This window comes from Hylobates moloch, unplaced genomic scaffold (genome assembly GCF_009828535.3).
Source record: "Hylobates moloch isolate HMO894 unplaced genomic scaffold, HMol_V3 SCAFFOLD_4, whole genome shotgun sequence".
Lineage (NCBI taxonomy): Eukaryota > Metazoa > Chordata > Mammalia > Primates > Hylobatidae > Hylobates > Hylobates moloch.
This window is the reverse complement of record NW_026652279.1, coordinates 53,239,353-53,263,170: the sequence shown is the minus strand read 5'-3', so window position 1 is coordinate 53,263,170 and position 23,818 is coordinate 53,239,353. Positions and strand designations below refer to the sequence as shown.

At 38.1% G+C, this 23,818-nt stretch overlaps 1 protein-coding gene across 3 annotated transcripts in view; it reads right to left on the bottom strand.

The window, feature by feature from the left end:
• The window catches only part of MYH15 (myosin heavy chain 15), a 172,397-nt gene that overhangs the window by 137,141 nt on the left and 11,438 nt on the right, over positions 1–23,818 (bottom strand). For 2 of the 3 annotated variants that reach the window (XR_009213137.1, XM_032150231.2), the window contains exons 4-6: positions 23,204–23,319; positions 7,077–7,195; positions 2,481–2,587 (exon numbers count right to left, since the gene is read on the bottom strand). Coding sequence is in view for 2 of the 3 variants with exons in the window: in XM_032150231.2 (XP_032006122.1) it covers positions 2,481–2,587; positions 7,077–7,195; positions 23,204–23,205 (228 nt within the window). In the remaining variant the exon portion in view is untranslated. Of the gene's footprint in view, positions 1–2,480; positions 2,588–7,076; positions 7,222–23,203; positions 23,320–23,818 lie in introns of all 3 variants that reach the window. The other variant, XM_032150232.2, reaches the window with a different exon arrangement.

Sequence of the window (23,818 nt, the reverse complement as noted above, 5' to 3'; positions counted from 1 at the left end):
GAATGTGCTCAGAAGAGCAAGCCTCACATCTGGAGGCCTAATAAAATTTAGTTGGTCATCATTAAGAAAATGAAAAGACAATACATAGACTGAGAGAAAATATGTACAAATAATACATGTGATAAGGGATTTGCATCCAGAAAGTAAAAAGAACTCTTACAACTGAATAATGAAGAGGCAATAGCCCAATTTTAAAAAATGGGCAAAGAGCTTGAATAGACATTTCTCTGAAGGAGACAAACAAATGGCCAATATGTACATGAAAAGATGCTCAACATCATTAGTCACTGGGGAAATGCAAATAAAAATCACATTAAAATACCACTTCATGCCCAATAGAACGGCTGTAATCAAAAAGAAAATAAAATGTGTTAGTAAGGATGTGGAGAGAGTTTAATTCTTATATGTTGCTGGTGGAAATGTAAAATGGTAGCCTCTTTGGAAAGCAGTTTGGAAATTTCTCAAAATGCTTAATATAGAGTTAACATATGATCCAGCAAATACCCTCCTAGATATACACCCAAGAGAAATGAAAACATGTGTCCCCACAAAAACTTGCACATGTATGTTCATAGAAACATTATTCATAATAGACAGAACATACAAACAACCCAGTGACAACCAACTGATGAATGGATGAACAACATGGTATATCCATAAAATGGAATACTATTTATCCATAAAAAGGAATGAAATATTTATTCATGTGACAATGTGAATGAACCTCAAAAACATTATGCTTAGTGAAAGAAGCCAGAAACAAAAGGCCACCAATTATATGCTCCTATTTATCTGAAATTGCTAGAATAGGCAAATCTATAGAGATAGAAAGTAGATCAGTGATTGCCTGGGGCTACTGTAGGAGGAAAGAAGAGGGAGTGACTGCTAATGGGCACAAGATTTCTTTGGGGGATCTTTTCTAATAAAATATTGTCCCAAGGCTACGTGACCCTGATTGAGTCTATTTCTTAGTTTACTGATTTAGGACTAAGGAAAATTTCTTGCTGAATTTTCCTTTGTCCACCTATTTATGTTCCAGTTAAAAATCACCAAGTTCTTTTCTTAATTTCCTGAAGAGTTAAATAACATCTAAGCAACAAGTTCTTTTCTTAATTTCCTGAAGAGTTAAATAACATCTACCTAATTTGAGAATTTTTACGTAACAGATATTGACTCTCAGGAAGACATATGAAAGCATTCCATGTGGTAGTTTATGAGTGGCTTCCAGAATTTTAAAAATCAGATGGCAACATGTTAGATCATAAATTGCCTAAAAACAAAGATAGCATTAAAAAGACAAACTTTCTCGATATCGATAATATCTGTTTGTTATAGGATGTGGCTTGTTATGGATTTTGGAAGAGGAAGAATTTAAAGGAGTTTAGAGAAGTGAATATTGGCAGGGAATCATCTATAAAATCTGTAAGGAAGAGTTCATTTAAGTAGGGCAGAAATGGGGCCCGGCTTACACCACAGGGTGGCAGGTAATGTGAAGTCAGCAATGTAGGCAAAGGTTCTGAGAGTGAGCTGTCTTCTCAATGTTACCCTGCTGCTCTGAATGCCTTGGTGGCAGGGAGAAGGGGCTGGGGGGTATTATGGCTTCACTATACACTTCTTCTGTGAACCTTACAGTCTAGCTTGTACCCCAACACTTGATATAACCTTTTCTTACGAAGGTCATAGATGACCTCCTAATTCTGAAATCCAAGACTTTCTCCAACTCTTAATCTTCTTCTGTATTATTTGTCGTTACTGGCCATTCCCCCATCTCTTGGCTTCTGTGACACTATGCCATTTTTACTCAAATTATACATCTCATTCTTGATCCTACAAACACAGTTGCTTCATGGTTCCGTAAGTCATTATTCACCCCACAGGATACCTTTTTTTAAAAATACTGACTTGAAACATTGATGAAAGAGTAGAAATGGCTGTGAGTTCTAGTCAATAATCCTTGTCACTGGCAATTGTTTTACTCTGATTCATTCACTGTTCTTCATTGAATCTTTGATGGTAAGTGGAGTTTTTGTTTGTTTGTTTGTTTTTGGTGACAGGATCTCACTCTGGTTGCCCAGGAGTGCAGTGATGTGATCTCTGCTCACTGCAACCTCGACCTCCCCAGACTCAGGTGATCCTCCCACCTCAGCCTCCCGAGTAGCTGGGACTACAATCACGTACCACCACGCCTGGCTTATTTTTGTATTTTTTGTAGATACAGGATTTTGCCACGTTGCCCAGGCTGCTCTCAAACTCCTGGGCTCAAGCAATTTGCCTGCCTTGGCCTCCCAAAGTGCTGAGATTACAGGCATGAGCCATTGTGCCCACTGACTTAAGGAGGAGCTTCTTAAAATGAATGACTCCAAAGTGAGTCAGTGGCATCTCCTACCCCAGATCTTTAATTAAAATATTATAGAAATAATATATTTAGTTATTTGATAGAGAACATAGTCATCACCGCAATGAAATAAAAATTTCTTTACCTTTCCATCTGCTGTCTCAACAATTACTGTTCCATCATCTTCACTCCCTTTTACCTCAGCCTCTATATAAGCATTCTCACCATCAGGAATCCAGCATTTCTTCTTCCCTGTAGAACAAAAAAAAAAAAAAAAATGGACTATAGCTATAGTACTTACAGAAATACACACTGGACACTTTCATACTGATAGATCTAATCTCATTTCTGCTAACTTGGCTTGTTGACTACAGGAACTTGCAAAGTTAGATAAAATCATGAAAGCTCATTCTGAAGATACACTCACTCACATAATGGCTCTACAGGAACATCTCAGCAAGCAGCAGCTTGGAGGCACCATAGACCATTTTGCTACAAGAAAGTTACCTCGCAACACCCCTCCCAACCCCAACACTTTCCTCCACTCACACCCCAGGACTTTGGTGGTTGCCCTGATGCTTGCACCCCTTCCAGATTCCCTCCCCACAGAAAACTCGTTCAGAAAAAGTCTGGGAACAACTAAGTGAAAATTTAGATTAATGGTTATGTTCTTCAGGGTTTCTTTAGACCTTATTTCGAATCTTGGAATGGAAACCAGCTAAGTGAATTACATGGTGGAATTGGCAGGGGGGCAGGTTGAGGAGAGAGAATATGGGTTGTTTTTGTCACACAACATAACCAGCTCATATTATTTCCCCCAATATGTTATTTTTCTCTCTTCACCTTCCTCAGTTCCTATACCCCATCCCTAAGCAAAGTAGCCCTCCATAAACTGATTAACCAACAAGAGATCTGGGGTGAAATGAGCCAGAACTCTTATGAACACCTGAGGCAGCTTCTCTTTCTCTCCCACTTGAAGCAGATAGACAGTGATAATGAATAAAAAATATGATTTTAAGGGTCTGGGTGCAGCGGCTCATGTTCATAATTCCAGCACTTTGGAGGCCAAGGTGAGAGGATCTCTAGACCCCAGGAGTTCAAAACTAGCTTGGGCAACATAGGAAGACCCTTTACTCCTCCAGTCCTGTCTCCACAAAAAACAAATAAGGCCGGGCGCAGTGGGTCACGCCTGTAATCCCAACACTTTGAGAGGCTGAGGCGGGCAGATCACGAGGTCAGGAGTTCGAGACCAGCCTGGCCAACACGGTGAAACCCCATTTCTACTAAAAATACAAAAATTAGCTGGGCATGGTGGCATGTGCCTGTAATCCCAGCTACTCAGGAGGCTGAGGCAGGAGAATCACTTGAACCAGGGAGTTGGAGGTTGCAGTGAGCCGAGATCGTGCCATTGCACTCCAGCCTGGGTGACAGAGCAATATTCTGTCTTAATAAAAAATAAAAAAATAAAAATTAACCAGGTGTGATGGTGCATGACTGTAGTCTTAGCTGTTCAGGAGGCTGAATGGGGAAGATCACTTGAACCCAGGAGTTGGCTCGTTTTCCTTTAAAAGCATATTAAAATGAATATATATATATGAAAATGAGCCTTAGTAGAAGCTCACAGAAATTCCCAGGTCACAGCTACTCAGGTAGATGGGGAAAGCATTTGCTGAAGGAGGGAAAATGTTAGCTAATGGCTAGGGAAGACACAGGTGAAAACCCCACTATAACCACAGCACTAACAGGTAATGCGAACTCAGTCCCCACCATCACCTCTAATATATGAGTCACAAAAGCTAGAGAGGGCCCACTATCGCAGGACAGGTGGTCCTTATTTCCCAGAGGAAGGCAATAAGACTGGGGAAGGAGTGTGTACAAAGTAGCTGAAGTTGGGCACCATTCGCCCCTTCTTCCACCATGCTAGTTTCTGCAAAGAATTTGGTTGCTCACGACTTTCTTGCTATCAGTGCTGCCTTCTTCGTTTCCCTGATTACAAACAATTCACCACTAAAACTGCTTGGCAAGAGGAGTTTATGTTCCCATCTAGCTGATTGTGCATTTGCTTTCTACTTATCGTTTGTGTTTTAAATACTGGCTTTGCATTGTATTCATTATTTTGGTCCCTTTTTGCAAAAACTGATTTTGCTTTGTGTTAGGTCTATGAAAATATGCTTGTTTTTGAAAAGCACCCAGTTAGCATACATTTTGTGTGTGTGTTTAAGGTAAAATGCTCTGCATTTTAAACCAAATGTTATCACTTGAAAGAAACTTGAAGGTCACCTGGCACAGACTCTCTCCCTCTGTCTCTCTTTCTCTTTCTTTTTAGAAAATGAACCTTGGGAGAGAGATGGAGAGAGTTGCCCATAGTCACATGGCTAATTAGTGGAAGTCACTATAATAATGACTCTAGAAATGAGATCATCCACCTCCTGAATCAGTGCTCCTGCATTACAGCCTGCCTCCTCTAACACATGCTTAGCTTTTCTCCTCCAATTCTTCTCTCCAGGAGTAGGCTCACCGCCTGCCTCATGACGAAGTCTCTCTCTTACCACCCCTGGAAACACTTAGTGGGGGATAAAAAGTATCAGAAATCCTTTCTCATAGGAGACTCAAACCCTGACAGGGACATTTTTTAAAAAAATGAAGCAAATGAACTCCGTCAATTTTAATTCCTGGTGTTCAAGAATAATGCAGAGCTGGAAATGCAGATAAGCAATTGATTTGAGGGAGGCAGCCAGGATTTTAACACTGGCTTTGCTTGTAACAAGATATAAAGCCACATGACTTCATCTCTTTTGGCCTTCATATTCTCATCTGTAAAGTAGGCCTTTTGCTATATGATTCCATATTTTTAGACAATTAAATATATTTTCCAATATAAAGCTAATATGTGCTTATTGAAGAAAGCTTGAAGAATAATGTATGAAGAAAAGAATGTTTTTAATCACCCATAATCAAACAACTCAGAGATAACCACTGTTATGTATTGAAGCATTTCTTTTGAATCTTTTTTTCTAGGATATTGATTAAAACAGGGGTAATACTATATTCAGTCTTATAGTTATTTTAAATAGATTGCTTACATGTTCTAATATAAAAATTATTTACATTTGGCTTTGGAATGGTGTTTTGTCCTAGCTCTACAACCACCTGGGCTTCTTCACTGTCACCCAGGAATTCTAGTTTTTCTTCTCGGGTATCATAATAATGCATTATATTTATTTTTCACATTTATAGTCTCATTTGGTCCTCACAGCAATGGAGGAAGGTAGACCGGACAAGTATTATTATCTCCTTTGATACATGAGGAAACCAGGGCTCAATAAAGTGAAGTGATTTGCTCTAATTACCCAGCCAGAGATGGTCAAGGACAGGGAATTTGATCCCAAGACTACCTGCTAAATACTCGTCATCACACTGCTTCCATTTGACCAGAGTTCAAAAAAGCAAACTCCATTGTCTACCAGCCTGGGAAGATGAACAACTTTTGCTAACACTTGTCTCTGCTGCCAGTGCATTTCTATGAGGAAGGATTGTTTGGTCCAAAAAATTAATAGGAAATTATGTAGATTGCTATGTTTTAAGTAATTATTTATGGTGCTGATTTTAATAAATGCATCATCCAATTATCTCTAATGCTTAGGCTCAATTTTTTTTTTCTTCCTGGCACCACTATTATCTTGTCCTCCATTATCTAACTACCTGCGATAAGCCTCTGCATGACCAGTTCTAACCTCAGGGATAGTTCTGTTATTGTATTTGATTTGATGGATTATGATTAGCCTAAAATCCAATCACAGTCATGAATCCAATGACTGGAAACTGGGAACTGATCCAGGACTGGTCTGTGATGGAAATATAATATCCTCCATAACTGGCTTGAATTGTAATTGGTCATATTAAAGTCTAATGTTGACTAATTCTGAATACTAGAACGACATTCAGCCAGTCCTTATGTTGCACTGCTGAATAATTTTGGATTAAGACATGTAGGTAGCTTGATGCTATATCACACTGTGAATCTGAATTCGCTGAAATTCAACACAGACGTGTAAAGGTAGCAGGAAAAAAGAATAACATTTATTTAGAGATTTCAATGTAGAACTTAGCCTTTTTGTTTTTAATCCTCATTAACCTTTGTCCTTGCCTGTAACTACCAAGGAATTATGAATCAGGGTGAGCAAGTCTCCTAATTACCTTTTGCTTAGTGTTGGCTGAGTGACCCTGCTGACCTAGAAGACTGTTAGAGGCAAGGCTCCAACATCAGAAAATTCTAGAGAGCCAGAGACAACTTCAAAGTCTGCAGCCTTACCAGAGTCTTTCCCTTTCTTCTTCCCCACAATGTACAAACCGCACCCACCAGTCTAAGTCACAGGCCCCTCTCTCTACTGTGGCATTTACTGATAACCAAGAGGTTTCTAGGAAAGGCTTTGTCTGTGGCCATTCCTGCAGGTGTCTGTGTTAAAACAGGGGCTCCTTGAAGAGAAAACCTGTCTTAGGACCAAGTGTGTAGGGCCCAGGCCTAGGCTGCCTCCCAGCCACCCTCCTCTTCTGTGGGTACTTCCATTCCTACCCTGGACACTCAGAGGCCCTCAATTGCTCAGTTTCCTAGAGGCTGATCACACCCCAAGCAAATAGGTTAGGCTCTAGAACTGATGGCTCTTCTCTATCAATCAAATATCTTAGTCACCACCTTGAAGGAGCAAAATAAAGTGAAGCCAGCAACCACCACATGTCTCACCATCCAAGGCTGTGGCCTGTAGTAGAAGCAGCTCAGCTTCACTTCTTCTGAGGAAGGCTGCGGCTTCTCCAAGGTCTGACAGATCCATCTTTATTAAAGCAATCCACCAAAAGAAGGCCCTAAATGTGAGTAGAAAAGATTCACCCTGAAAAAAAAAATTGGTATGGAGAAGAAAAAAGTGGAAATAAGGCATCAAGCTCTAAATGAGCAACCATTCACATAGATAGACCAAAGAGTGTTAGGTTTTCCTATAACTACCTGTGCCCCTTCGTTCTCTTTGCTATGTCTCAAATTTATACAAAATTGGACTCAAGAATATCTGACTCTTGCAGGGCTGACTTACCCACTAGACATAGAAGGCACAGTGCCTGAGGCCCACAATGCTTTTAGGGGCTCATCAAAATGTTTAATTTATTTTTAAATCAGAAGAAAAATATAAAAGTAATATGAATGATACATATTAATAAACAGAGCCTGGATTATATTCATCTTTAGGCCAACACAGTTATGAAATCTGATTTTTAATATATTTTTGTGAAGAAATGGTCCTTAAAAGACAGAAGTGCCTGTAGTCAGTGAAAGTCATAATGCCACCCTGGGCCATGGAGTTCTGACAGGTGGTAGGATATTCCAGATGGAGAAACGTCAAGTTGTGGACACTAGGCCCTTTGATAGGCATGGAGGGGGGTTTTGAGGTATCTATCCCCAAGTAGACAGACCATCATAGACAGAGTATGGTTACAAAGAGAAGTGATTCAGATAAATGTTCAGTAATAGACAGTAAAGGGATAAAAAGATAAATATCTTGGCAGAGATAAGTGTCTGGGAGCAAATGATTTACAAAAATATAGGCACAGTTGGGCATTTGGAAGACCTGGCCAAGAGCAGTAATGAAGAAGCCCAGGCTGAAGGTGGCAAGCAGGTTACAGGGTGATGTGAGTGAGGCTGGAATAAATAAAGAAGTTCATTGACTCAAGCAAGGCAAGAATCAGTCTTAGAGGGACTCAGTTGCTGGGCAAATTATCAAGGCTGAAGTCATTGAGCACCCACTGTATACCAAACACTGGACATAGTTCATCTTTAATTTTCACACTTTACATTTGATAACAGGGAGAAGAAGAAGTGGAAACTGGGCCTTCATGATCTTAAATGAGAAGCTATCCTCTCTATTTGGACAAAAAAAGTCTTCCTCTTCACTCAGGCATGCAAGGCAAGTGTTACTCGTCACATTTATAGGTGAGAAGGTAGAGAAGGGCTTGCCAAGTTTGTTTAGCTCAGGTGCTGTCTTTGAGGACAGATCAGCACCCACTTCAGAATGAACTGTAATCACTTACTATCTTGCAATGAACAAATCCAATAAACGAATGTATTTTACTGCACTTAATCTGTTCTCTTCTTTGTGGTGGCTTGGATAGGTGTAGTGATACCACTTCTAGGATCTAGTTTAAAGGAGTATGGTTTAAAGCAAAGCCTAGTGGTCCAGGCTAAGAGTTAGTTTTATTTCTGCCAGCAAATAGGCATGTGACTTGTGGGAAATCACTTAGTCCCTGTAGATGCAGTTTCCTCGCCTATGTAATGCAAGGACTAGTCTTAATGTATAGGAACATTTCCTGAAGTGCAGAGAAGAAAAGATGCTCAAGAGAAACAACATACATGACGGCCCTCCAGAGATGGGACTGAAGGCAGCATTTCTCAGGGAAAAAGACAAAACTGATTTTTCTGCGGGTGAGCATTCATATTCAGGTTTTGTAATCATTATAACAGCAATAACATTGTTAGATATTTGAATATAGAAGAATTCAAGGTAAAGGAAAGCTCTGAAAGTGAGGCAGAGAAATTTAGAAATAGATGGTAGGAAACATCATCAACTCTGTGGGCAGGAACATGAGGAAAGCAGTATTTTGGGAAAATGGCTCTGGCGGCATATTCTGGGTAGATGAGGATGAGGAAAATCTGTAGTCAGGGAGACAAGTTGTGAGTCTGGATTTGCGAAAGAATGCACTGTGTCCTCCTCCTCTCTGTATGTGTGACTTCCTAGTAGCTTGCACTCAGTAGACAGTAGAGCCCGGGAAGTATATTTGGAATATAAAAGATATCCATTAATACATGTGTGTACAAACTTCCTGAAAAGATACCTAAGAAATGGATATCTGTCTGAGTAGTGAGAGCAGGAGATGGGTGGCAGAAGGAGAGAACTACCTTTCATTTCATTCCATTCTAGTCTGTCAATGTGTGCCATGTGCTTACATTTCATAATTAACAGATTTTTTACAAGTAGTTCTTATTATAACATCAGAGATGAAAAGATCACAGCAAAACAGAGCACACAGCTGTGTAACTCTCCTTCCAAGTCTGGAGCATTTAACATATTTAAAGGTATACAGGGAACAGAATGTGTAGGAACAGGCACTAGAAAGTAAGAAACAGTAGGTGCCAGGAGTGGGGTGGGCCTGGCAACCATTTGGAGATAGGTAACTGAAGCCAAGAGAATGATTCACCTGAGCAAAAAAAGGATCCAAATCCTTCTTTCTCCTTGGCCCCCTCCAGCATCCATTAACCCCTAATGTCCTACTGACCTCTGGGTCCCTTTAGGTTCCAGTTGCACATATGGCTTTACAATTTTATAGAATAACACATTTATCACAGCCCAGTCCTAGCAACATCTTAAAATAGAAAATGAAAGAGCCCGAATGCCCAAAAGAAGTAAACAAATTAACCTTACCAGCAAAAGAATCAGGAAGCTATATTTTGTGAATGACAGAGAAACACAGATGAGTATAGAACTGAAGGTAATTCTCTTAGAGGAAAAGTTCATCTACATGTTGAAAGGAAATTATATTTGAGACTGGTATACTCGTGCATGTTTATTGGAGGATTCTGACACCCATGATAAACAAACTTGTATCTGATACTGCATATATTTACAAGATAGAAGAGGGCAGGGGGCAGCACTGGAATCCTGGAAGGAGAATAGGAAAGGATAGGGCAGACGGGCTGCATGCACAATGCTGGGAGTACCTCACTTCTAGGACCTAGCTCTGCCTTTGAACATTCAGGAGCTTGATATATCAATACATACTGGAGTGATTAGGTTCTGGGAATCACATAACTATGCTCAGAAGTGTGCATACAATTCATCACTCAAACCTGGACCTATTTTTTCTTACTGGGATTTTTAAGAGGGGATGCCATTAATATTTAAATCAGGACAACAACCTTAATCTAAGACTGACCCAAGTGTATAGGGACATATGGACACTCCACTAATAAGAGAATTGATGACTTGAGATGGTAATTTCTAAACTGACAATGAATGTACACATTTTCCATAACTGCAAAGTCCAGGTTACTTGTCTGCATGATCAACAGGGCACATAGACAACATCATCACTATCAAAAGGTTGGATTCAGAGAAAAACATCAGATCATCATGTACATGACAATTCAGTTTGTAACACAGCAAAATAATGCATCCTGTTCTGTTCTAGAGTTCACCTTTACAGGGACTGAGCACCATATAAGCCACCAGTATCGTGTTTATATTGATAGGGCACAATTTCCAGGTGTATCTTAGTTGCCAGTTAACAAAGTAAAGACAAAGAATGGGAAGCCCTTACGGGGAAGGGAGAGCTGAGATGTAAGCTTTTCCTCTTAGCCAAGAAAGAATCATGTTGGTCCGACCTAGCTGCCTTTCATAAAAAATATGTTTGAACAGCTGCCAGCTGAGACAAGTCACAAGCCCAGATGACCAACCATCCCTGTCTCCCCGGAACTGAGGTATTTCCCAGGGCTTGAGACTTTCAGTGTGAAAACCAGAAAAGTCCCAGGAAAACTAGAACAAGTTGGTCAACCTACTTTTAAGTGTAGTGCCTGTACTTCTTTTAGAAATTCAATCACAATTTTGGAAATTAGCTATTTTTATACTGGTTGTATTTCTGCAGCTATCCCCCCTCCCTCCTCAGGTATTTTACAAACATCTTTTTTGAAAACGTCCTTTTCAAATATACATTTGAATATATTCAGGCAATATATATGTATTGCCCATCTGTAATTGCCCATGTTAGGCCCAGGGGTACAATAATGGGCAGAATAAATACTGTGCCCTCTTAGAGTAATAGATTTGAGTAGGGATAGAAGTTTCTTCTGTCTTGAATTATTATGCATTAGACAAATCTGTAGAGAGAAATTTTCACACTTTGGGGTGGGGGGTGGAGCTGGTCATGTGGCAAAGGTCAGAAAAGAAGCCCAGAGGGAGACTGTAGAAGTGAAGGGAAGAGGTGAGTTTGTACAGCCACAACTCCTAACTCACTAGTCTGAGTGGAAACTGTAGGCAGAGTTATGTTTTCTTAAGATGAGAAAGCATGTTACTCACATTATTGTTTCACAGGCTCTTTCACTGTCTCATTCTCTGCCCACCATTCCAATGGAAGGGTCTCATCCTAGATCCTCCCAATCCCCTAGGATAGAACCCTTGGAGGCATCTCTAATTGCTCCTTCTATCTCATGCCACATTCAATTCATTGTCAACTTTTATTGATTTTATAATTACCAGTTCTTATCCACTTTTAGCCAACACAGTTTGGAATGCCTGTTGAGCCCACACTCCTATTAGAAGTGCCCGCTCTCATCCACAGGAATCAGCCACAAGTAGCCATGTCTGTAAGGTGACATTGGTGTCCTTGCCCAACTTATAAACCAGCCTTCAGTATCTGATCCAGGACAATCAGAGACAATCAGGGTATCCCCTTGGAATACAGATTTGGGATTTAGATGCCACTCTCCATCTGGGCTCTTTGCTTGAATGGAGTGAGGCAAACTTGAGGGTTGAGGTTGGCATTGTGGTGTTGTCATGTGGTTCCACATGCACGCTAATCAGCAAAAGCATCCATAAAGAGGGAGTCACAGCGATGACGAGAAGCAGCAATAAGGGACCAAAGGAAGAGAGAGATCACTTTCTTATATCTCAAAGACCCTTCCCGGTAACAGTACCTCCTGAGACCTATATTTAATTTCTGCATCTGATTTCCATAAGCTCTCTCAATGACCTTCCAGTACATTCTAATTTCTTTCCCAACTTTAAATAATTTCAAGTGAGTTTTTGTTATTTGCCATCAAAATATCCTTAACTAACGCATTATGTCTCAGTCTTTGTCCTAACACAGTTTCTTAGTTTCTCTCCTAAGATGATGTGAAGATTGTGTATAAAACTCAGCACATTGTCTGGTGCATAGTAAAACCTCAATCAATGTTAACTGTTCTTTTTACTATTCAACAAGCATTTATGCAGTCTTTGAACACTGTGCTAAATATGTAAGAGAGTAGCTTTGCTTTCCAAATTGCTTAGTGAATCTGAGATGTGCAAAACCATAATGGAGGATGGTACCATGGGTAGGTAAAGAGGGAAATTCACATAGTGGCAGCTACTAGCTGAGTAGATGGAGGTGAGACAAGGGAATTGTCTATTTAGATGGTGATCGCTCCTGAAAGGTCACACTTTCTAGTCTTCTTACTGCTGACCACAGTAAATCTATCACTCAGCACTCATCTCTTTCAATCAGAGCGAGACAATAAATATGGGGATGAGGGGGTGCAGAAATTCATTTCACCTTGGCATTTCAGTGCCTTAACTATAAGCAGAAACTCAAATGATGCCTATGAAGTAAATTGTTAAAAGAGTTAAACTCTTTTCATGTTAACAGTCCGGACACATTTTTAAGTCAGTTTCATCATAATTGATTAGATTGGCTTGAGTTCTTCATCAAGGTACATTATTATGCGTGTTTACTTTCAAAGCCTTCTACTGCTGGGAAGCCATGATGCAAGTAATAAAAACAAATATTAATATTCCTTTGAGTAAACAAACACTAAGCATCTTTTGACATAGCCTCTTCCATTATTAAAATTGGAGACAATGCCTGAAAATGAGAATGGATTTATCCAGATGTCAACAGCTGAAGGGAAGTATTATCAAGCACTTAAATGATCCCAAACAAGCTGAAACATATGTCTTAAGGCAGTAAATGAAACGCATTTGAGTTACGAGGCCCAGTGAATGCCACAAATCTGGGGAAATGCTGCAAGATGCTCCTAATTAGGGACACTACTGGGTAGACAAATGATGCTGATGCTTCCTAGTATTCATGCTGCTGGGATAATCATGTTATGTGCCTTAACTCAGCAAGGCTTCCTCCATAGAAAATCTTAAGTGGTTAGTCTTTAAGCACACATCTACCACCCCTTAACCAGCTACACTACCTGCAATTTATTTATTTATATGCAGCTTATTTCTCTACAAAAGCAGGGGTTTAGGCAGGTTTATCTTCTTCAAAGAGGAATGTTAAAGGTTGAATTACAAATCAAGAGTATTGCACAAATTATTGATTATTTAAAGAATTTACTTCAAAGGGTGATTATTATTACAGCTATAGGTCTCCAGGCAACGGAGTTTACACTCCTAGATTCTGCTCCCCGCTCCCCTCCCACTGGGATGTGGCTTTTCCTCCCATCCCTCCACAGAAACTGTTCTTTCTAATGATCTCCTAAAGACAAATCCTAATTGTGTGCTTTTCAGTCTCTAATCCTACTCACCCTCTCTGCAGCATTTGACACTCCCTGGTTGCTGGGGTCCCTTCTTTTTCTTCTCTTTCCCAGTTGTTCATTTACTAATCAAAGGTCCATCCACAATAAAAATTGTGAGTATCAATGACATTTCTCTTTTGCTCCCTCCTTTCACTAGTTCCTATCTCCCAGCTTTTGCTGGCTCTTTCATCCTTTCCAGAACTACCTTCTCCTACACTTTCCTACCTCCCAATCTCTGATCAAAATGCTGGGTCTCTGCACTGAGCTATTTGCTGTTGATCCAGAGATGAACTTCTGATTAAATTCTTTTTTTTTTTTTTTTTTTGAGATGGAATTTTGCTCTTGTTGCCCAGACTGGAGTGCAACGGTGCAATCTCGGCTCATCGCAACCTCTGCCTCCTGGGTTCAAGTGATTCTCCTGCCTCAGCCTCCCAACTAGCTGGGATTACAGGTGCCCACCACCATGCATTGCTAATTTTTGTATTTTTAGTAGAGATGGGGTTTCACCATGTTGGCCAGGCTGGGCTTGAACTCCTGACCTCAAATGATCCACCCACCTCGACTTCCCAAAGTGCTGGGATTACAGGTGTGAGCCACCGCGCCCGGCCACCTTCTGATTAAATTCTGTCATGCATTCATTTTAACGTATGTCCTCTTAGGATCTGTGGATTAAAAGAATAATAAGACCTCAAGAAGTTTCCACTCTAATGCACATGGACAACAGAGATATAATCAGTGACTATAATTCGATATGATAAATGCTAGGTGCTAGAATAGAGCAATGTACAGGGCCATACAGGTCAAGGAGGCATAACGCTCTCACCTATATTTGTATTTTTAAGAATAATAGTTTACAACTAAAAGGAAGGAATCTCAAACATCCCTGAAATGATACCTTTGGAGACAGTGCCAATATACTGTTTAATAAAAGCAAATCTGAGTTCTGAGTGTGTATCACACACCAGGAACTAGGTTAAGTGTTTTATACATAATAACTCTTTTAACTTTACAGTAGCTCTATGAAGGATATATGTAATAACCTTTATTATATGAAAACACTGAGTCTTAGAGAACTAGCAAGTGTTATCTCTAGTTTTAAATCCAGATACATTAAAGTCATTCTTGTTTCCTACTTTGTCCACCTTTACATCCAATCAATTGCCAAGCTCTGCTGACTCTTTCTAAATATCATTCAAAACCATCTCCATCTTTCCATCACCCCTGCCAACATTTGGATCAAGGCCATCATCATTTTTCTGGGGGCTTATTGCTGTATTCTCTCACTTAGTCTCTTGACAACAGCCAATCCAGAATGAGGCCCCCAAGTAGAGAAACACAGTTACTGTATTATCTTATTTAAAATCATTCCGCATCCTATGATAAAAGCCCAACATGTTAACAGAGCCTATAGAGCTCTCCATCCTCTTGCTTGACTGACACCCACACCTCATCTCTCTTGCTGTCTCATCCCCAGGCCTGACCTGGTTGGGGCACTACTAGTAGATGCCAACAACACTCTCTGACCTCTGGGTGTTCACACGTCATGTGACCCCTGCCGGGAACACTCAGCCCTTTCCCTCATCTGGCTAATTCTTAATCATCCTTTGGGTCTTCAGTAAGCAACATTTCTACAAGAAGGTATTCTCTAGGTTCATTCTGTCAGCTAGATGTGTTCTTAGATTTCTTTGCTACTTGCATCATGATAATTTTCATCCTATTTTATTATTATTTGTTTAATTGCCCATCTTCCTAACGAAACATAAGTAATCTGAGGACAGGACTAGGTCTGCAGCACTCAGAGAAGACTCTAGTTCTTTGGGTAGAGCATTAATAAACACGTAGGAATGAAACAACAAATAGAGCAGACCCATCAGTCTGACTCCTGAGTCCTTGCTCTTAAGCATGATGCTATACTTCCTCCTTGGCTGAGCTCCAGCCAGCAAGGAGGCCGATGTTCTTGGTTAGAGAAGCATCTAACCAAGATGCAACATGTCCATACAGGCAACATGTCCTTGGTTTAAAAAGCATCACCACTTCATTTTTAAGTTGGATGAGAAAAATTTAGATTTGTGGTTCAAAAGGAGTATGCTAAGGATAAAAATCAACTGGTATACCATATCAAGAAAACCAGACTGGTAAGGAAAGATTTAAATAAGTAGTTTATTTTTTAAATAAAGGTATTTAAGTCAAAACATCTGAATTGTATTGCTCCAAGATTTTTGAATCCATGGAGTCTTATAACTAAAAGTTCTTTAGTATCAGCTGGTTCATTGCTTCATATTTTACAGGTGAGTATGCAGGGACCAGCAAAATACATGATTGGCTCACATTCACCAACCAGTAACAATGGAGCAGGCTGAAAGTATGGATAGTTTTGAGCAGAGTTGAGAGAAAAATACTGATGATAGATCTGTGAAGAGAAACTGAAGGAAACTAAGATTGAGGGCTATACTTTTGTGCTTCAGAATTCAAGGCAAATAAACCCTCCCATAAAATACTAGTTAATACCACAGTCACAGAATAAAGATTAGCTCAAATGGAACATTGTCATGATAATATTTCTTAGGGTCAGTGACCCACGATCTGCATAATAGAGTAACACTTACTTTAGAATTGCAGGTGCTGTTATTCAGCACAAAAGACATGCATTAAATATATTTAGTGATTCTAAAAGATGATATATAAATTCAAGGTATTAATTGCATTATTTTCATTGATTTATTGGTTTCATATTTTCTGAATGTTCTTAACTCAGAATAATTATGAGTTTTAACTAAGTACAATTGTAGTCAAAATCTTTGCATAATAGATATTCAGATACACTTATCTAAAATGAAACTAGAATATTATGTATTCCAGTTCAATTAAATATAACAATTTTTTGAACATTCAATAAGTGCCAAGAATTGTCAAAATGCTTAGGATACTAGGGTAATTAAGATGTGGCTTCTGTTTCAAGATTCAAGTCTAGCAGGGACCAAGATTTGTCAATACAGTTTTCAGTATGACAAGTAAAATAATAGACATACATTCTCCAAAAGATTATACGAAAAGTAAAACAAATTGCTGTTAAAATTCTCACCTCAGAGCAACTATTCTATTCTATGAATACATCATCTTTTTCTTAAAATATTTTGTTTCATATAACAACCCCCATGCGAAAACTACCAGTAAAAATAGCAAATTGTTTTTAATACCCGCTATTCAATGTATTGGTGGAAAAGGGAGAGATAGAAACCTACCTTGGAAAGATCAAAAGAAATGGGCAGACCAGTGCTGAGTCAAGACTTTATACACTCTTGTCAAGGTCAAGGATGACAGCTTCAGTCAATTTTGCCATTGTTTCTAAATTTGTCTACTGGTTTTTAAGAAGTTGAACCCTTGGATCTGGATTTGGCACCCCAAATGTCTCTGAGGCAAGGGTATGAGATGTCAGAAAACGATTCCATTTCTATAACCAAAATCCGCAGACTAATTTAACTCATTCCCCAAATGCTTGCTACATAATAGGATTAGACAATATTAAAAGAGAAGCAGCAACACCCTCTCCGGTGGCATCAATTTTGGAGTCTTGGGCTCTAGTGCTATCTCTCCGTGATTTGGAGCAATTAAGTTAAGGGTCTCAATATTTTCCATATCACCAAGAAAATAGTTAATCATAGATATCTACTGTTTATTTAGGCTATTCTGAGAATACTAAGAAAGAATATTTATTAATGGTGTATTATGTTCCAAGTGATTGTTCCAATCAGTTTGCATATGTGAATGCCTCATAACAACCTTATAAGATAGGGTTTATTATTCCCATTTTACAGATGTGGAAACAAAGCCAGAGGTGATAAGCTAGTCATTTTGGGAGACAAGATTTGAGCCTAGATGTTGAGCTTCAAAATCTATTCTTGTAATAATTATAATATACAATTTTTACCTCACACATCTCATATGGTTCTTTAATTTCTTCCCCCCCCCTCCCAAAAGTGTAATTTTTAAAAGTGTCTTGTCTATCCAAGGAAATGCATTTCTATTTGCCTCTTTCAATATTGAGAAAATTTTCTTTTACTGAGTGTCTAGGTGAAGCAAACAGCTAATTGATTGCTACAAAAGGGGAGATTAGCCAGTCAACCCTTGACTTTGAATTACTTTCTTAGGATTTATGAGCTTTTTACAAAACCTGAAAATGTCTCTCTGGAGCAAAGGACTTTCTGAACTTTTTTAAAATGACTTTTGGGAAATGATGTTTAAGTAAAAGGAAACTCTTTGGGTTATAGGAAACAGTTCATGCAATCAGTTCTCACTACTTATGGGTCAGTTCTGCATAACTATTTCCCAGACCAATTTATTAACCATTTCCCACTGAGTAATAAAAGATAATAGACACCTCTACTGAAGCCTATTACAACAGCATTGAGGGCAGAAGTAAACTAATAGGAAATGCTGAAGCAAATACTGTATAATTATACCCAACCAATTTTTACCAAAATGAATCAATATGGCAGTCTAATTGAGATGATCTTTGTTGCTTCTTACAGGAATGTGATTTAATTAGAACCTCCAGTGATTGTAAATGGGTAAACTGAAGTCACCAGTAGCCTCACAGAAATCCCAGGCAATATGAGATGAAGCAATAGATACAGCACTGTGGCTGGCTTTTTGTTCACAGGAAATGGACATTAAAGTGCCCTACTTGGCCTTTGGGAGACTGCAAGCCATTTTCAGGTGTGCTTGGGGCCTGAGTAAAAGGGTGTGGTGTTGTGTTCAGACATTTGTAAAAGATTCAGTTCAGATAAAGCAGACAAAGCAGTTTAACTTGCATTTCAAGGAGCTCTGAGGATTCAAGATGTTCAGTTGTGGAAGAAACTAACAAGACCGGTTTCAAGAGGGGTTTAGTTTGAAATAAATGAGAGACAGCTGTTAAAAGTAATAAGCCTGTTTCCATTTTTGAAAGGTTGGGAGGGACATGCACTAATAGACTCTGAGGGCAGGTGGTGGGGAGCAAAAGGAGATGTATGTGGTGAAGATGGTGGAAAGACAGAGGGGGACTGTGGTTCTGTCTACAAAAATAAAAAAGAAAAAAAAAATCCCAACAAAGTGCATGAGGCATGATCAAGGAGATTCTGATGTGGCTTAGTGGGTATTTGGTAGCTGACAAATCTAAAGGGTAGATAGGTGTGGTGGCCCTGGAGATTCAAATTTTTCCTAGGGCATCATATTATTATAACCCCAGGAATGTGAGGCAGTGTTACTTCTTCTCTGGGTTGAACAGACAATAAGGATCAAAACAAGGGTCTTAATGTAAAATAAGTGGTGTATTTTAAAACAATCAAGTGAGAATAAGCTCTGTCAATAATTGCTATATTCAAATGATTGAATCCCATAGAATCTATGGATAACTGACTTGACCACAAAATTAACTATTCCCACCATAGAAGCCCCTTTGAAGATTTCTTGCATATTGACGACCACAAGTTGTTCTGCTTCACGTGTAGTTGATCTAGTAGTGTAATTCACAAAACCAAAAGTCAAATGTGAAGTCTTACTAATTGATTAATAATTGCTAAAGAGGAAATATTTTGTAGCGTTTACTATACAGATGCTACGGAACTATTTGAGAGCGAAATAATTCATACGATGGTGTTTTGAGACACAATTTAAAACATCCGTTATTCCTTCCTGTTCCTAATCTCAATAGAAGGGTTGATATCATAAAAGATGTTAGACTGTATTAGGTGATGGAGAGAGGAAAAGAGGGCATCTTCCACACAGATTTGCTACAGATTTACAAAGGAAGGAAAAAATCCTCTCACTTCCAAGGCGCCCATCTTCTTCCTTTACCAATTTTGTTGGTGTGATTTGAGAATGAGAACATTTGCGAAAGGACTTGATGTGTGGATATAAAGTGATAGTTTCATACTTGTTAGAACGTAAGATCATATGCTTCTGAGAAGGAGAATTCATTATTAAAGATGTTTGTGATATTTAAATGAGAATGAATTATAAAACAGTATTTACAGTATATTTAAGATTATATGCATAATAAAAGTTCCAAATTGGCTATCTCTGGATGGTAGGATTATGGATTCTTTTAAAAATTATTTTGCAACTCTAAATTTTCTACTCTCCTCTTTCTATAATGAAAATATCATTTTGTGCAATAAAGATTATCTTAAAATAAAATAAGGTGATGGTCAGTATTTCTGGGTATAAATTAGGGTCAGAATTAGATACATATCATACTGAAACATTACAGTATACCTTGTAAATATATGCAATTATTATTTGTCAAATAAAAATAAAATCAAACTTCCAAAAACATTAAAGAATTATGTATATGTTTTTGTATACAAACATATATAATACACCCCTGTACATATATAAATAACATATAATTAATTTTACATATCAAGAAGTTAAACGTGTGATAAAGCTTGGGGTTTTTTTGCTTGCTTTTGTCCTCTTGCTACAGCCCATATTAGATCTTGGATTCTTTTACCCTTCCACTCACATTATCCTTCTTGCTTTTATTCACCCCACACATAATCCAGATTAACAATTTAGGATGTACTCTTCAATATTTTTCTCCGTACTTATGTGCTCAGGTAAACAAATATACAGACACATCACATATTTTTGTGGGTCGTTTAACAAAATAAGATCAATTATATACAGGCCTCTGTGTCCTAATTCTTCTCACTCAATAATACCTCATTGAAAATCTGTCAAATCAACTGCTACAACTCAAATGCATTATTTTAATGATTCTATGATATTTCATATCATACCATATGTATCATAATTTATTCAACAATTCCCCTATTGACATTTCCAGAGGTTTTTTGCCATTATAAAAAAATGTAATCAGCATCCTTGTACGTGTGTCATTACTCATGATTTTATTTATTTGAGAAAGTGTCCTAGGAGTGGGAATGTTAAGTCAAAGAAAATACACATTTAAAATTCTAATAGATATTGCCAGATTGTTTTCCAAAAAGGCAGTAACAATTAACAATTTCACCAGTCATATATGAAAGCACTTTTTCCTGCATTACTGACAGTAATAGGCCTTTTCATTCTTTATAACTTTTTGACAATCCAATAGGTATAATGTAATATTTCCTTGTTAGTTTAATTTCATTTCTCTGTTAAAGAATTTGAACATCTTTTCGAATACTCATTTGGATTAGTTCTTGTCTGAGTTGTTTGTTCTGTCTACTTTTTATTTTGTTTATCTTGTCTACTTTTCTATGGGGGTATTTACTTTTTCTTTTCAATTTGCAATTGTTCTTTGTACATTTTGTGTGCTACTCCTATGTCTTTTATTATTAATTTAATTTACCAAATCTATTATTTTTCTTTTGAATTCACTTATGGTAACTTTTGTCTTATATTTTTATACAGTTAAATATGCCTATCTTTTCTTTTTATAACTTAACATTTTTTTGGTCCAGCTTTGGAGGATTATAAACAGTTATATTTAGTCAGTATTTCTTGGTAGTCCTGGTATTAGTTACCAAGGATAACAAAAACAATAACAAAATTGCCCTTTGCAAGTAGAGTAGTTAGAAACAGAAAAACCTCAAAATAACAATGACTTAAATATGGCAGAAGTTTATTTCTCTCATGAAGTCTGAAAGGAGTTAATCCAGGGCTCCTATGTATACCCCAGTGTAAGGGATCGGGTTTTTTCTGTCTTGATGATCTACTGTTCATGGCTTTCATTCCCCAGGTCAAGGCATGATTCAATATTCTGCTAGAGACCCAGCCATTTTGTTCATTTACACTTGGGAAGAAACAAGAAGAAGAAAAGAAGAGCCATGTCCTTTAAAGATTCAACCCAGAAATTGTCTGCCCTTTCCATTCACATGACATTATTAAGAACTTAATTACATAGTTACACCTAGTTGCAAAGGATGCTTATGTTTTCCTGGCCACTACTGTAAAAAGTCTATTAAATTGTCCTAATTTCAACTAAAGATTGGGGGTTCCAATCTTTCGCAGATGGGGAAAATGGATATTGGTCACTGCAATTACTTCAAAATAGTAATTAGCTGACATATTTTAAAACTAACAATTTAGGGTAAAATGATTTTGTGAAGATGTTGTACTACTCAAATTAAAACAAACAGATAAATAATGATGAATAACTGAATGAACTCACTTTTAATATTTTTCTAGAGCTCATTTATTTATCTTAACCTCTCTTTTCCAACACAATCACTCTCCAGTAATAATCTTCTGTAGCTACATGGGTACAGATGTTTTATCAGATAATGCCTACTTATTTGGAAAATTTCTGTCAGCCAGAATGACCCAGCACATTGCATTGCTCAGTTTCATTAATTGCTTATCTCACACATCTGATGGTCTTAGCAATCTAGAAACTTCCCTCGTGAACCTGGTAAAATGATAAATGAAAGAATCAATTGGGCCAAAAAGACTTTCCAGCTAGAAGGATTAATGCTACTGGGTGTTTTTTAACGAGTGGCTGTGTTCAAATGAGTAACTTCTGTTTAGATACTCTCAACGTCTACCCTATTTTTAATAAGATTACACATTGAAAAAAATGTAATACATTTTACCAGATAATGATGGCGGCAAAGCAGATGCCATGACTTATAATGTGGGTTGTTATCTATCTGCTGTTTGGACCCGAGCAATACATTTCAAAATACATTTCACTGATGTCTGCCATATATTAAAATTAATGCAGACTTTTTGAGCAAATCAGATCTCTAATTTCGAAATAAATTATCTGTATTATTAAATAAAGGGTCTGAAATTAGAATTAAGGGCATATAGTAGGCAAACAAACATCTTTGATTTTATTCTTTGATCATGTCTAGTAGTGATATGGAAAAAAAAAAGGGAAGAAATATCCTGTTCTGAGCTGCTCATTTATAATTCCAATATCTGTGAAAACTCCCAGGTCTGTCATTCAGAAGGACGATTTCTTCCCTCATGATTGAAACTGAACTCAAATGTGCCAAATGGGCCAATAAAGCTAGACTTCTATACAGTGATGCTTCGATAAACAAAATCACCATGCAGCACTTTATTAATCAATTCATGCCACCAACAAGTACATTAAAATGACAACTTATGCAAATTAGAGCTACCTGATTTTCCAGCTGTGAGGCATGTATTTCCACATAGAGCTTCTATTAGTCTTCACTAAACTGAAGAAGATAAAGTTGTCAACTCTGAAATTTATTTTCCCTGTTCCCAGTTTCCCTGTTTGCTTCCTTTTTCTATTTCTGTTCTCTCACTTGTGAGGGTAATGCTCTCTGATCTATTCACAGGTTTCCAGTCAGTTCAGCTCATGATTTCTTTATTGAGCCTGTCACAGAATGAGCACTGGTGGGTCCCTGCCCTCAGGGAGCTTGTGCTCTACAGCAGAAGTCAGACCTGTGTTAGACCCCTGATAGTTACTTGAAACAGGCCAATAATAATTGCATTCAGATGTTTTCCAGTGATTTTCATTTTAAAAAGTATAAATTAGAATAGATTTTAAAATATCCATCCATTAACACTTACTACTTGCCATCACTCACATGTTTTCTCCAGTGGAAGGGTCTGGCTGACACTTTCTTATAAACTGCAGCCCATCTGATCGATGTTGCAAGCCTTATTAAGCCTTGACTTTAATGAACATGAGTCCTGTATGTGGCTGAGGAAAAGGATGAGGAATTATGTTTTGGTTGACTTATTTCCATCAAAAAAAATTGAAAAACAGATCAAACGCAGTGAGTTAAAATTTATTTATATTTATCTGTAGCTAATCCACTTTGAAGAGCTCTCATCTATGTTCTTACATTTCAATATTCTTATTTCTAGTTGTAGAGCTCAAAAAGTTTTCTCCTTTCAGTTGTTCTTAAAATTTAGTGTGCATCAGAATTATTTAGAGGGTTTGTTAAAACACAGATTGCCATGTGCCACTCCCATAGTTTCTGATTCAGTAGATCTGGGATAGGGCCTGAGAAGCTGCATTTGAACAAGCTCCCTGTTGGTGCTACTTGTCTGGGGGATCTCACTTTGAGAACTACTGTGCTAGACTAGAGGAATTTTCCACCACAGTAAGCAAGCAGGAGGATTCTGTTTAGCCACTAGGGATTACTGAATTCTCATCAGATCTGCCTACCCAACCAGCCCTACAAAGCAGCCTCAAT